The 14,430-nt window shown below is 40.8% G+C and overlaps 1 protein-coding gene across 3 annotated transcripts in view; it reads left to right on the forward strand.

Annotated features, from left to right (window-relative positions):
* The window catches only part of NRG4 (neuregulin 4), a 104,382-nt gene that overhangs the window by 49,054 nt on the left and 40,898 nt on the right, over window positions 1–14,430 (forward strand). For 2 of the 3 annotated variants that reach the window (XM_043984651.1, XM_043984653.1), the window contains exons 3-6: window positions 1,165–1,640; window positions 2,602–2,677; window positions 4,434–4,562; window positions 5,873–5,966. In XM_043984651.1, the coding sequence (XP_043840586.1) occupies window positions 1,434–1,640; window positions 2,602–2,677; window positions 4,434–4,562; window positions 5,873–5,966 (506 nt within the window). In that variant the 5' untranslated portion in view covers window positions 1,165–1,433. The remainder of the gene's footprint in view (window positions 1–1,164; window positions 1,641–2,601; window positions 2,678–4,433; window positions 4,563–5,872; window positions 5,967–14,430) is intronic. The other variant, XM_043984652.1, reaches the window with a different exon arrangement.

Below are 14,430 nucleotides of genomic sequence, written 5' to 3' on the forward strand. Positions count from 1 at the left end.
AAAAATTCTGTAAAGATTCAAAATAAAGTATAAAATTTAAAATTCTATCAAATTCCATTTGCTTTCTGATTAGAATTGCCAAATGATATCAATTTTAACACTATGATAACTGTAATTATTGATTTTTTTCCTTCCAAATCCATCAGGGTTCTTTCAAAATGTCGTTGCCTTTTTCAATATTTTTATTATTTTCCTTTGAATGCTGTTCTTGCCACATGTGTTGTTTTTTCGAGGCATGCATCACTGCAAGACTTTTGATATCCCTTTGTATTTCTGTCTCTGACCCTAAGCACAGTCTATCCCCCACTCCCTAGACGTCTCCAGTCACCCCTGCCTGCTCTAATGCCCGGCTTCTTTCAAAGCTCCACCTTTTCTTGGCTGCCCCTCCCCCAAGCTCCAAGTACCTCTTTCCAAAATGACCCTGTATTTATTTTCCTTATATCTTATGTATAATAAGTGCTGGTGATGTTTCCCCTTATAGAAAGTAAGCCCCTTGAAGACAGGGACTATTTATTTGTATCACAGTGTCCTAGCACAATGTTAGACACATAAAAGGTACTTAAGGAATGCTTGCTTAATTCCCATTTGTCCATTTTAAGGACACAGTAGCCTCTGATACACTGTAGTTTATGAGGTCATTCCTCCTTAGGTTGGCCACTTAACCTTCCTGAGCCTCAGCTGTAAAATTTGTAAAAAAAATAAATTGTAAAGCTAAGAGACATGGTAGATATAGTCGCTTGTTGCCGTCCCCCCATTAAAATGTGGGGTTCTTTAGAACAGGGACTGTCTTTTGCTTTATTTTTTGTTTCCCGGGCACCTACTGCAGTGCCTGGCACATAGTAGGCAGTTAATAAATGTTTACTAACTGACTGTTGGACTTGGTGTTGGGAAGACCTGGCTCTAATCCTGCCTCAAACACTTTACTAGCTGTGTGACCCTGGGCAAGTCACCTCTGGGGGCCTCAGTTTCCTCATCTGTAAAATAAGGGGGTTGGACTTAATGGCTTCGAAGGTCCCTTTCAGCACTAAAACTGTGATCTGGCCTCTGACCCCATCCAGATCGATGATCCTGTAACTGATGTTCTGTTTTTCTCCCCACACTTTTTTTTTTCTGTTAGAAACAAACAACCATGTCTCATTTAATCATCTTCTTCATTTCATTTAGGGGCCACATCTGTAATTTGTATAGATCTGCCTTTTTTTTTAAGAACCTGTGGAAATGAGCAGCATCTGGCCCTTAGTCCTTTTGCATTTCTCTGCAACCCCACCCCATGCCCGTATTACCCAGACAGAGACTCCCAGAAATGCAAGGTCACTGGCGGCCAGCGATCATGCAAACATTGACCAGCAGCCTCTGGGGGAGTCCCGGGAAGCGAACATTCTTTCCAGAAGATGACTCTGGTCCTTTGGCAATACTGACCACGTGGACAGAAAATGGGGGCGTTTCCTTCCCGGCCTGTGGCCGACCTCTGCGCACACCTCCACCTTCAGCTTTTCAGCCTCGCCCACACCGAACTGTGCAACCATGAGAGTCAGCTCTTCGACATCAGTTACAAAATGCAAGCCACGGCTGTCCGAGTCTCCAGTCTTTGGAAACCTCTGAACCCTTGCCTCCTGCAGCAAGTTTCTTTTGTGCCTGAGGTAAGCTGTTTGAGCCAAAACCTCTCCTGGACTGTCAGCAGTTTACTCTCTGGAATGGTTTTATGTTCAGAGCGTGCCTGTTTGGGACAGGAAGCCTGCCTTTGGGTGGAGACCTTGGAAATCCACCTGTGTCAGGACTGGGGCTGTTGACTCAGAGTTTCTTAAGCCCTAGCAAGGAACACGGAGACGGGAACCCCCCACCCTTTACTAAGTAGAACTGACCGCTAATATTTCTACTGTGTAAGTACTAACCGTCATTTCAAATGTGCTTCTCAGTGACCCGGTTTGTGTGCAAGCCTGTCCTGCCTGGGCTTTCTCCTTAGGAACTTTGCTTTGTTAGACACCAGAAAAGTTTTAAAAGAAAGCATGTGTGTGGGCTGGTGAAATATACCCTGCTGCCTGCCTTAGTTTTGATGGGGATTTTCATAGTACTTTATTGGAATCATAAGACCCGAGTCTTAAGTGGGCTGTGAAAAGTTTACTTTGCAGTAAAGTAGAAAAGTTGAGAAACATATTTTAAAAATAAAAAATGGACCATTTTAGCAGAATATAGAAAGTCCATAAGAAAGCAAAGAGCCTCTCAACCCTTGGATTTTAGCAATGAAAGCACACCGTTGGTATAATTCCATATGGTTTTGCTGTTCAAGTGCTAAATACTTTCTGGGTTCTCTTCAAAGAGGAATTCTCAATGCCTTTAGATAAGTAAGGGTTAAACTCATCAAGTCAGTAGAATTAGTCCATAAATGTACATTTCTGTTAGTTTTCCTTTTGTTTCCCTATTCAGATGAGCTGCTTTGCTTCGTACTTAATATATGCTATTCAATCCACCTAATTATTTATGACATTATGGATACAAATGGGCTAGTTATTTGCATGAATTAGCTTTTAAGGAGTGATTTTAATGCACTGTCCATCCTTTCAACTCAAGGAAAGAAGGTGCTGAAATTTAAACATTTTTCAGGTGCTGTTTTTCAACCCTAACCTTCTGACCAGGAATGATACCACTTTCAAAATAAGATGCCAACAGGTAATTTCTTGTAAGTTTCTGTTTTTTAAATCAAATGTGTAAAATGTTTCTATAAGCATTTGCTATGTTTATAAGACTAAAATGTTTTCTTGAAACAAAAATCTGCAATAATTGGAAGTCGGTTTGAATAGCTGGAATGTATAAGGTTTACAAAATAATCATAGGCATAATAGGAATATATGAAACTTAGGTGTTTTATTGAGTTTACTCATAAAAGTAACTTCTAATTTATTCTATCTCTGATACCAGCTTTCTAATCAACAGACTAATGAAATTAGAACAAAAATAGATTCAGAGATAGTGATTCAGGTTAGATCAGTTTTCTTTGTCGGGAAAATATTCGGTGTTCAGACATGTCTGCTTGTGATCTAGGAAAAACAAGGACAAAGATTTTGGCTGAGAAGTTATATATAGTTATGCTCCACCCTCAGTGAAATACTTGAAGGACTTGGCTCCTAGAATTCTAAATTAATGTTACCTCTACTATGCAATTTTTCAGTTTCCTATTTGGATTATTAAAAACATTCAATTGAGAATTTGTTTAAGAGAATATGATATCTTTGTTTCAAAGTAAACTCGCTCATTTATCTTCTATCTTCTGGCTCTTAAATTTTTTTGGTAACTTTGACCAGGCAACACATACATTGTTTGTGGAATTGCTTAATTGATTTCTATTTTCTCCTTATATTTTTATCCCCTTTGCATTCATAATATAATACACCAGATTCTCCTCAGTGTCCAAGTCTAGGACTTTTTTTTTTTAATTCGATTTTTAATTAAATGTTCCACCAGAATGTCATCTACTTTTCAAAACCTGGAATAATAATTATAATTTCCCCTGAATAATAATTATAATGTACTCATCAATAAGTAGTTATTCAGTACTATTATTCACCGGGTGCTGGGTTAGGCACTGAAGATACAAACCCCAAAGTGAAAGGAGCTTCCATGGTATCAGGAGAGACAATAGATACACCAATAAGTACCTACAAAATAAACTCAAGGTGATTTCAGGGGGAGATGGGAAAAAGCCTCATGTAGGAAGAAGAAAGTGTTGTTTGAGCTGAGCTTTGAAAGAAGCTACAGATTCTTAAGAGGCAAAGCCATGCATTCTATGCACGGGCATAAGGATGGGGGATGGAGTGTCAAATGGAAAGAACAGAAAGACCAGCTGGACTATAGAAGATATAACATATGGGATGTTCTCAAAGCCTTAGAGCAGTTTTATTAGTAAAGTTTAAAGATTCACTAAGACTTTGGGGACACCTAATATGATAAGCCTGCAAAAAATATGTTGTAACCATATCATAAAGGGCTTTAAACGGCAAAGAAATTGGTATGTTATCCCAGAGGTAATAGGAAGTCACTGGTATTTATCAAGTAGGGAAGTGATATGGTAAAAATGTACTTTAGGGATATAACTTTGGTATCTGTGTGAACAATGGATTGGGAAGGGAGAGACTTGAGGCAGGGACAAAGATTAGGTAGTAAGGCTATTGCAACAGTCTCTGTGAGAGGTAATAGGGTTTGAATTAGGATAGCAGTCTTAAGGGAAGAGAAGGCAATGGATGGGAGATATGTTGTCAGCGTAAACCTGACAAGGCTTAGCAACAGATTGGATATATGTGGTGAGGGGGAGTGAGATTTCCAAGATTACAAACCTGGGAAACTAGAAGGATCGTGGTGCCTTGAGAAATAGGGAAATTCAGATTGGGGTTGGTTTGTGGGGGCTAGGGAGAGTTAATGAATTCTGTTTCCTATTTCAGTCATGTTGAGTTTGAAATGCCTACAGGACATCCGATTCAAAATGTCCATTAGGCAATTGGTGATATGGGATGGAGCTACAGGGAGAGAGGAATGCTGGAAATATAGATCTGGGAGTCATCGGTGTAGAGGTAATTGACTGGGGAGCTGATAAGGTCCCTAAGACAGAAACTGTAGAGAGAAAAGAGAAGGGGGCCCAGGGCAGAACCCACAGTTTAGGGAGTGCAGTATGGAGAATAAACTAGGAGGTAGGAGAACCAAGAGAGAAATGTTATGACATTCTAGAGAAAAGAGGATATCCAGGCATAAAGAGGAGTTCACAGAAACAGATGCTGCAGAGAGGTTAAGAAATGTAGGAGAGAGACCATCAGATTTGGAAACTGAGAGATCAGGGGCAACTTGAGAGAGAAACATTTCAGTTGAGTGCTGAGGCTAGAAGTCAGTTTACACAGCGTTGAGAGGTAAGCATGAGGAGAAGAAATGAAACAAGCTATGACCCAATGTTCCTCCTTCCTTTTCTAGACAACTCCTAGAAGCCATGTACAGATAGCTTCTCCTCTCACTCACTCCTCAGTCTGGCTTCCTACCTCATTGGCCAACTGAAACTGTTCTCTCCAAAATTGCCACTGATCCCAGTCACCAAATCTTGTGGCCTTCTTGTCCTCTGTTGGTTATGACACTGTTAATCTCACCTTCTGAATGCTCCCTCCTATCTGGGTTTTCATGACACTACTCTCTCTTGGCTCTCCTCCTACCTGCATGACCACTCCTCTCAGTTTCCTTTGCTGGGTCATCATCCATTTCATAGACGCTATTTTCTCTTCTCTTTAGGCTTCTTTCTTAGTCACCTTATTAACTTCCATAGGTTCTGTAATCATCTTTATGCAGATGACTCTTAAATCTATATGCCCCTTGTCAGTTTCCTGGGCTACAGTCCCATATCACCTGCATCCTATTGGACATCTTCAACTGGATGTCCCATGGACATCTCATATATGACATATTCAAAACAAAGCTCATTTCCCCTCAAACAGTTCCCTTTTCCTTATTTCTCTTAAGCATACCCTCAAATTCACAACCCTGTACCTCTCCCCAACTCCTTATTCTCCTTCACTGTAGAAATTTGATCGGTTGTCAATTGTACTTCCACAACATGCCTCACATCTGTCCCTTTCTCTCAGCTCACTCTTTCTCCTGACAGAATGTAAGCTTCTTGAAGGCAAGGACTGGCTCATTTTTGTCTTGGTATACCCCAGTGCCTAGCACAATACCTGATGCATAGCAGGCTCTTAATAAATGCTTGTTGATAAGTTAAATGCTTAAATCTAAGAAATGGGTTGCTTTTTTTTTTACCATTGTGTTAAGAAAAAAATAATTCTCTTTCTATCTATCCAAAATGTATTAATTGCCTCTCTGTATTCTGTATATGTTTCTTTCCTAGATCATGAAGAGCCCTGTGGCCCCAGTCACAGGTCATTTTGCCTGAATGGGGGGATTTGTTATGTGATACCCACAGTTCCCAGCCCATTTTGTAGGTGAGTGAAAGGTATTTTTGGAGTGCATTTTGTAACACTTTTTTAAAAGCAACTTGAACAGTTGGAAATGTGACTAGGAATAATAATGGGCATTTAGATACTAATTGAAAGTTTGCACCCTAAACATTATCTTATTTGATCCTCACAACAATCCTGTGGGGGTAGATGTTATTATAACCATTTGAAAGATGAGGTGACTGAACCACAGGGTTAAGTGACTGCCCAGGATCATATAGTTAGTGAGTATCTTGGGGAGGACTTGAAACCAGGTCTTTTTGACTTAAGTTCAGTGTTCTGCTATGCCAAATGTGCCAAAGAGAAAGAGCTTTGGATTTGAAATCAGGGGGCCTGAGTTCAAATCCAAAGCTCTTTCTCTTTGGCACATTTGGCATCAGGCATCAGGGGGCCTGAGTTCAAATCCCAGCTCTGATATTTACTAGCTTTTGCGACCTTGGCCAAGTTGTTTCACTCCTTTGAACCTTAGTTTCTTCATCTGTAAAACAGGGATAGCAATACTTTCAGTACTTGCCTAAAAGGGTTATGATAAGAAAACTTTCAGCAAATCATGAAGCACCATGAACATGGGAACTCTCATTTCTAGTAACAAAACAAAGGCCAAGAAGGAAAAGTACAAGGGGTTACTTATGGTATTTCTTTAGAACAGAATGGGTTGGGGTTTTTTTTGGAGGGGGGAAATCACAATTATTTCCACTTTGTTATCACATGCTCTTTGAAAACTGGTGGTGGAAAATTACCAGTACTATCAAATTGTTTTATCATCAGTTACAGTGAAATCTCTGTAGATTTTGGCAGTTTCCAAAAGCCACACTATTTTGGGCATTCATGATTTTCCCATGAGAGAATTCAGCAGTGCAGACAAGCCCAGAGTGAGTAATTTTCCCATATGTTTAGTATTCATCAGTGCAAGTGCCCTCTGGTGGTCACTATTTATCAATACAGAAAGAAAGTCTTTCAGAAAGAAAATGAATTGAGGGGAAAAGTAACTGCATCTCTGATTGTCAGCAATGTGGAAAGCAGGCTGGTGCCTCAAAAACTAATGTGTTTTTAAACAATAGACTTTTCTTTGGGAATTTACTTTTTCAAGGAATGGAGGGAGGCACAAACTACAAAATATGGAAGGGCTTTCTGCAAATGTTGTAGAAACAGGTTTAAGACTTATTGTTGACTAGATAATATGATTCAGCGATGTAACACTGTTGTTTAAAAAAAGGCGAATGAAATACAGCAGAGTATAAATAAGATGATAGCAGCAGAGCACCCCCAGGTTTGTTATATTGGCGGCAGACAAGTGCTTACTCGCAAATATTCTGTTTAGGTTTACGTTCCTCTACTCAGGGGAGCTCTAGAGGCTTTGGTGTGGGTCCAGAAGATTATAATAAAAACTTTTTTTTAAAAAGTAAAACATGAATAGTTAAAGAAAGTGGCATTATTTAGACTAGAGGGGGGGGGAAGCAGAGAAATCATCTCATCATTATCTCAATAATAGTTTAGGGTCTATCCTATGGATAATAGTGTCCTGTATTTCTTTTTTAAAAAGATAGAACTACAAAGAATTTTAATTGCATCTCCTTAGGTTTGATATTAAAAAGTACTTAAGGGGGTTGTTAAGTGAAATCTCATGGAGGAAGTTGTCTAACCTCCTTCTTTGAAGGCTTTATTAAAAATAGGAGAGAAGCGCATCTGCCCAGAACGGTTTAATTACTCTACAAAGGCAGAGTGACTTCCTAAGATTTCTCCCAGCCCTTTGATTCTCTCAATTTAAGTGTCTCTTTATTCTTAACTACTCTCATTCTAGTAAGTGTTTCGGTTTATTTTTAGCAGCTACTTTAATTGAGGCTTCTTGGAGAGGTAGAGAAATATTGATGAAAACCATTTGGCCAATCCCCTCAAGAAAGATTCAGAATTAGAATAATGTAGTCATTACCACAATCAGGGAGGCAGATGAGATCAGCATGAGGGTGGGAAGGCAACAGCTGCTGCCGCCAATGACCTCAGTGAGGGCATCGGCCTCTCCCACTCTCTGGCTGCCCGTAGACAGTAGGAAAAAAGCAGAGAGAGGTTCGGCTTCTTGGCTGGTATTCCTTAAACTGGCCCTTTATAGGTACACCGTGACTATAGAGATAATGATGGTGGAAGAAAGGAGATAAAGAGGACTGGGTAAGATCTTGGGGCAAAACACCGCAGCTCGGTAGAATCTGGCTACAGGGGTGGCGTTCCCTTCATGTTCATATGTCTGCTCCCTGGTGATATATGTGTCTGTACAGAAAGTGCTGTGCATTGGACACTACACATTGCTATATCTGCTATATCAGGTCAGCCACCACTGCATCCTTGACAATACCATACGACCCCTTTCCTATTCATCTTCTTCACTTTTTTTTTTCCGGGGCAGTGAGGGTTAAGTGACTTGCCCAGGGTCACACAGCTAGAATGTGTCAAGTGTCTGAGACCAGATTTGAACTCAGGTCCTTCTAAATCAAGGGCCAGTGTTTTATCCACTGCACCACCTAGCTGCCCCCTTTTTATAATATCTTTGAAGTAAATATTGCCTGGTAAAAGCTAATTGGTGCTAATTGGTGACTATCACCTACCATTGGTAGGAACACAGCTGGGATAGGGTCTCAAACCAATGGCAGTAGGGAAAAGATACTTAGACCCCTAAGGGTTACTCCTAGATCCGTAAAGGGGGGGTGTAACTGACCTGACTTGGGAGAGCAAGCCTAAAGAGCCTGCTCACAACATAAAGCTCTGATGAGTCATAACTTCTTTGTGATTCCTGTCTGTTTGTTGATTGCATGAAGACAGGCTGGGATGGAGGAAGCCAGACAACAGATTGTGATACTGACATAAGAGGACAGAGACAATAAACATTCTCATCTGGCTATCAGGATCTTTTCCATCCCGTAAGCTCTGCCCAGTGGGGGCCGAGCCAATTGAGAGAGAAGTCACCAGTGCTGCTATATATTAGTGAGATGTGGGGACAGCTTCTGAAGAGTTAAAATGAGCATCTCACAGAAGGCAGTGGAGAGGTGCATGGTGGGTATGAGCAGGTTGCAGCATGTAACCATTGGATAACTGTGAAGAACAGGGGTGATAGATTCCATCACTGCATTACATGACAGGAAGGAAAGATAGAGCACTGGGCTGATTGGGGTCAAGAAGACTCATCTTTGTGAATTCAAATCTGACCTCAGACATTTACTAGCCGTGTGTCCCTGGGCAAGTCACTTAACCTTGTGTGCTTCTATTTTTTCCCACATATCTCATTTGATCCTATGGTGATCATGGGAAGCTAGTGCTAGAATGACCCCCATTTTACAGTTGAGGAAACTAAGGCAGAGGTTAAGTGACTTGCCTAAGCTCATACAACTAGAAAGCATCTGAGGCTAGAGGTCTATGAGTGCTCTATCCATGGTACCACCTAGCTGCTTCGTCTGAATAGAATGGTGGATAGAGTACTAGACTTATATTCCAGAAGACCCAGGTTCTAATATTGCCTCTGATAATTATAAGCTGTGAGGTATTTGCCACGTCATTTAACTTATCTAAGTTTCTGGCTATCGTGAGCTAATGATGTTTTGTTTGTTGAATCTTCAAGGATGTTTGGGGTTTGTATTTGTAGTATTTAGATGTGGCACCTACTGGTTTATAAAGGACAGTAAAGAGGGGCAGCTAGGTGGCGCAGTGGATAAAGCACTGGCCTTGGATTCAGAAGGACCTGAGTTCAAATCCAGCCTCAGACACTTGACACTTAACTAGCTGTGAGACCCTGGGCAAGTCACTTAACCCTCATTGCCCTGCAAAAAAATAAATAAAGTAAGTAAGTTTAGAGTGGATAATTCCAGCCACCTGATGGTGTCTTCCAAGGTATCTAGTAGGCACTAAATTTCTGCAACATGTAGTAGTATGTTCTACCACGTCATTCCCCGATGTACAATAATCAATGAGGCTGGGTGCCTTTGGGGATGACTCTTTTCTGTAATTTCTGGTGGCAATGACCTGCCCCTGAAAAGAAATCATACACTCCTCTATTTCTACAAATAAATCCCCATGACTCAGCCATTTGTCTGATGTTCTTTTGTAAATGTATTGTTGGTTCTGTTAATGATGACATCACCTGCAAAGTGTCTTTTCTGCTTGGCTTTTAGCTAGCTATTGCATAGGCTCTATCTAGAAAGAAGCAATTTGGGGCCTTGTTCAACCAACCCACTGCTGTAGAGCTGTTGTCAGCCTTTACCGTGGCTTTTGAAATGAGGTCTATCTATCCCAAATGTATTTCTCCACATTTTCAACCTATTTATCACACACTATGGGAACATCTATTAATCTTCTTTTTGATGAACGTGTTATTTCTACAGAAGCTGCCTTGTGGGGATGAGCCTTGTGTTTTCATGAGCTCTGAACAGGTTGGAAGGAGGCCTTATGAAGAAGGGCACAAGTGGCCAGAGAGATGGGGAAAGGTCTCCTCCCAGAGATGGGGCTTGAGCTGGGTTTTAAAGGAAGCCAGAGGGGCAGCTAGGTGGCACAGTGGATAAAGCACCGGCCCTGGATTCAGGAGGACCTGAGTTCAAATCCAGATTCAGATACGTGACGTATACTAGCTGTGTGACCTTGGGCAAGTCACTTAACTCTCACTGCCCTGCAAAATAAAATAAAATAAAAGGAAGCCAGGGGTTCTAAACATCAAAGGTTGGGAAAGACAGCATTCCAGGCATGAGGAAGAGCCAGAAGCACAGAGATGGGATGTCACAGTAATTAGACCAGTGTGGCTGACAATAAAATGCATAGAGGGGAGGAATTTGTTAAGACTGGAAAGATGGAAAGGAGCAGCTTGGGAAGAGCTTTAATCGCCCGTCAGGAGTTTATACTTGATCAGACATAACATGGAGGCAATGTCGTTGTACGAGGCAACATGGTCAGATCTAGCCTTTGGAAAATCACCTCAGCAGCTCTGTTGAGGAATGAGAGACTTGAGGCAGGGGGACAAATTAGAACTTGAGGCAGGGGGACAAATTAGAAGGCTATTTTACTAGTCCAGGTGACAAGTAATAAGACCATGAACTACAGAGGTGGCTGTGTGAGTGGAGAGAATGGGACATGTGTGAGAAATGCTGCAGAGAAAGAAATGACCAGATTTGGCAACTGCTGGGTAACATGGAGTGAGTAAGAGTGAGGAGCCAGGGATGATGCCAAGGCTGCAAAGCTGGGTCACTGGAAAGATAATGGTACCCTCAATAGTAATAGGGAAGTTATTATTATCATTGTATTCTTTGCAGGGCAATGAGGGTTAAGTGACTTGCCCAGGGTCACACAGCTAGTGTCAAGTGTCTGAGGCCAGATTTGAACTCAGGTCCTCCTGACTACAGGGCCGGTGCTCTATCCACTGCTTCATCTAGCTGCCCCCTATCATTATTTTCTTAATAGAGAGTATTTAGAATCCTAGAATCATACAAACATTAAGTGTCAGTGGTATAAAACTCGAATTCTATCTTCCTTTTCAAGTGGTTTGTGTGTTCTATCCAAGGGTTAAGTTATTCTCCTGCATAACTGAGTCAGAACTTTTGACCTTCATTAAGAATCATTCGGTGTATTCTGCCCAAATTGGTCTAAAATAACCAGATATGATGTAGATAAATACTCCCCACACATTCCTGGAGTCCTCAAAAGAATGTTTGAAATTAATAAGCTGGGTAAGCCAGTTAACAATTATCCTTTGAGTACAATTATTCTAAAGAATACTTTCTATAATGATACAATACACCAAACATTAAATAGTGATATACGTTAAACTATGAATAGATGTATGTATACAAATACTGTGTATTTATATATGTGTGTAGATATATGTGTATACACACACATTCACTTCCTTCTTTTTTTAAGTACAGCTTTTTATTTAATGTTTCAAAAAATATATTTAGTCAAACAGACCAAAGCCCATGTCATCATCAGACTTCTTGGACTCTTCTTTTTTTGCTTCCTCTTTCTTCTTCTCCTCAGCTGGGGCAGCTGTGCTAGCAGGAGCAGCACCACCAGCTGCTGGGGCAGGTCCACCAACTCCCACATTGCAGATGAGACTTGCAATGTTTATATTGTTCAGGGCCTTTGCAAATAATCCAGGCCAGAACGGTTCAACATTTACACCTGCTGCTTTAATGAGGGCATTCATTTTATCCTCCGTGACTGTAACCTCATCGTCGTGAAGGATGAGAGCAGAGTAGATGCAAACAAGCTCTGAGATGGCCATTTCAGGAGATGGATGAGGAGAGACTTCGCCAGCTGAAGTCAGGATTCACCCCAATGCAGCCTTAGCTTCCGAAAAAGAACCGAGCACCTTACAGACAACTGAAGAGAAAGTTCACTTCCTTCTTTGCTGACCAACAGGTTTTGTCCTCCTGCCCCACTCCTTGATGCCTTGGAATTTGCTATAGGAGATGGAGCCGTGGTTTTTACATGGTTGGGTGGATCACATTGGGTTCTCAATAATCAATATCAGCGACTCTTCAAGAAATGTCAGAATTGATTTCACTAATTTTCATCTTTGAATAAGCCATCTCCTATGTCTCCAAGTAATGTCCCATAGCGCTAATATACTCATAATGAATAGAAAATTATTTAGGAAAATCTTAGATTTAAAATGGTAGAAATAGGAATTTTCCTAATTCAAACTGAGTTCAGACAGATCCTGTATATGTTATTGGATCAGTCAAAGCCATCATGTGAGAGCCTGGATCATACCCCGAGGACTTTGTATAAAAGGGAAAAGCTGTCTCAGAATCAGGAAAGAAGAACTCCCGAGCATCTTGATTCATGAGGTTGGAACAAAGAGAAGACTGAGCTGTGGCTCAGAAGAAGGTAGATATCAAGGAGAGTCCTTGGCACCCCCCCGGGCCTCACAGACAAGAGAATCCAGCCCCAAGGAAGGGAAGGCCTCTTTCTCCAACCTCTCTCTTGTTGCCTGGACATTCGCAGACCCTGTAATATTATCTGCTGTTTTGTTACCCAAATGTTTCAAGTAAACTGAATTTTGCCTCAACCACCAAGAGACCAGGGGTTAACTTGAGACAGACATAAATGTAAAGAGAACTCGACAATTTTTCCTAACTGGAGGCTCAAAGTGATTGTGAATGAACTCAGAACTTTTCATCTAAAATAAAATTCCTTCAAGCTGAAGAGAAGGAAAGCTTAGGGGACATTTATTGTCCCCTTGGCTTAAAACGAGCTAGTTATTAGAACAGGGTGTTGCTGTGTTATATGTGGCATTTTAGAGAAAGCCCAGAAGAGGAATGAAGACATGGTTGGCTTGGGTGTCCACCCTAAAATTGAGGGTCCAGGAGGAGTCAGTCAGAGGGAGAGGCCAGGAGGGCAGAGGGTACCTTCAATGAGTGAAGTTCAGGGCAGGATCCAAAGTCCAGACTGACTTGTGTCAGGGAGAATCAGGAATGCAGGTGGGAGAGGAACAAAGTCTCTTCAGGTTGGTTTGAAGGTTGTTCATAAAACTTGCAACAGATCTAGGAGTATAAGTGTCAGCCTTTCAGCTTGTGTTCACGTTGATTATGAGTGCCAAGAGATAAGAAACTCCTCAAACTTGTCTTTGTTTTATGGATGGTGGTGACCAAAGAATTTGTCTCATGGCCAACCTGCTGGCAAATGAGCTGCCTCTACTAATGTCTTATTAATCAGGCCAGTCTGTTACACAGTGCTGTGTGTCTTTTTTCTTTCCAGAATTTAAAGCGTAAGATTATCAGATGGTCTGCTGTAGTTATCTGTGTTTGGGTCTTTTTCCCTTGCTAGATTCCAAGTAGCTTTTTTTATTATAAAAGACTTTATTTTCCAGTTACATGTAGAGTTTTCAACATTTGTTTCTATAAGATTTCTAATTTCAAATTTTTCTCTTTCCCTCCCCAAGACAGCAGGTAATCTGATATAGGTTCTATATGTACAATAACATTAAACATATTTCTGCATTAGTCATGTTATAAGAGAAGAAATCAGAGAAAAAAGGAAAAACCTCAAAAAAGAAAAACAACAGCAGCAAAAAAAAGAAATAATATGGTTCAGTCTGCATCCATATTCCACAGTTCTTTTTTTTCTGGATTTGGAAAGCCTTTTCCATCATGAGTCCTTTGGAACTTTCTAGTACCGTTGTATTGATGAGAAGAATCAAGTCTATCACAGTTGATCAACACATAATGTTGATGATACTGTGTACAATGTTCTTCTGGTTCTGCTTATCTCACTCATCATCAGTTCATGCAAGTCCTTCCAGGTTTCTCTGAACTCCTCCTGCTCATCGTTTCTTACAGCACAATAGAATTCCATCACATTCATATACCACAACTTGTTCAGCCATTCCCCAATTGATGGGCAGCCCCTCAATTTCCAATTCCCTGCCACCACAAAAAGAGCAGCTATAAATATTTTTGTACATGTGGGTTCTTTT

The sequence above is a fragment of the Dromiciops gliroides genome, chromosome 2, assembly GCF_019393635.1.
Source record: "Dromiciops gliroides isolate mDroGli1 chromosome 2, mDroGli1.pri, whole genome shotgun sequence".
Lineage (NCBI taxonomy): Eukaryota > Metazoa > Chordata > Mammalia > Microbiotheria > Microbiotheriidae > Dromiciops > Dromiciops gliroides.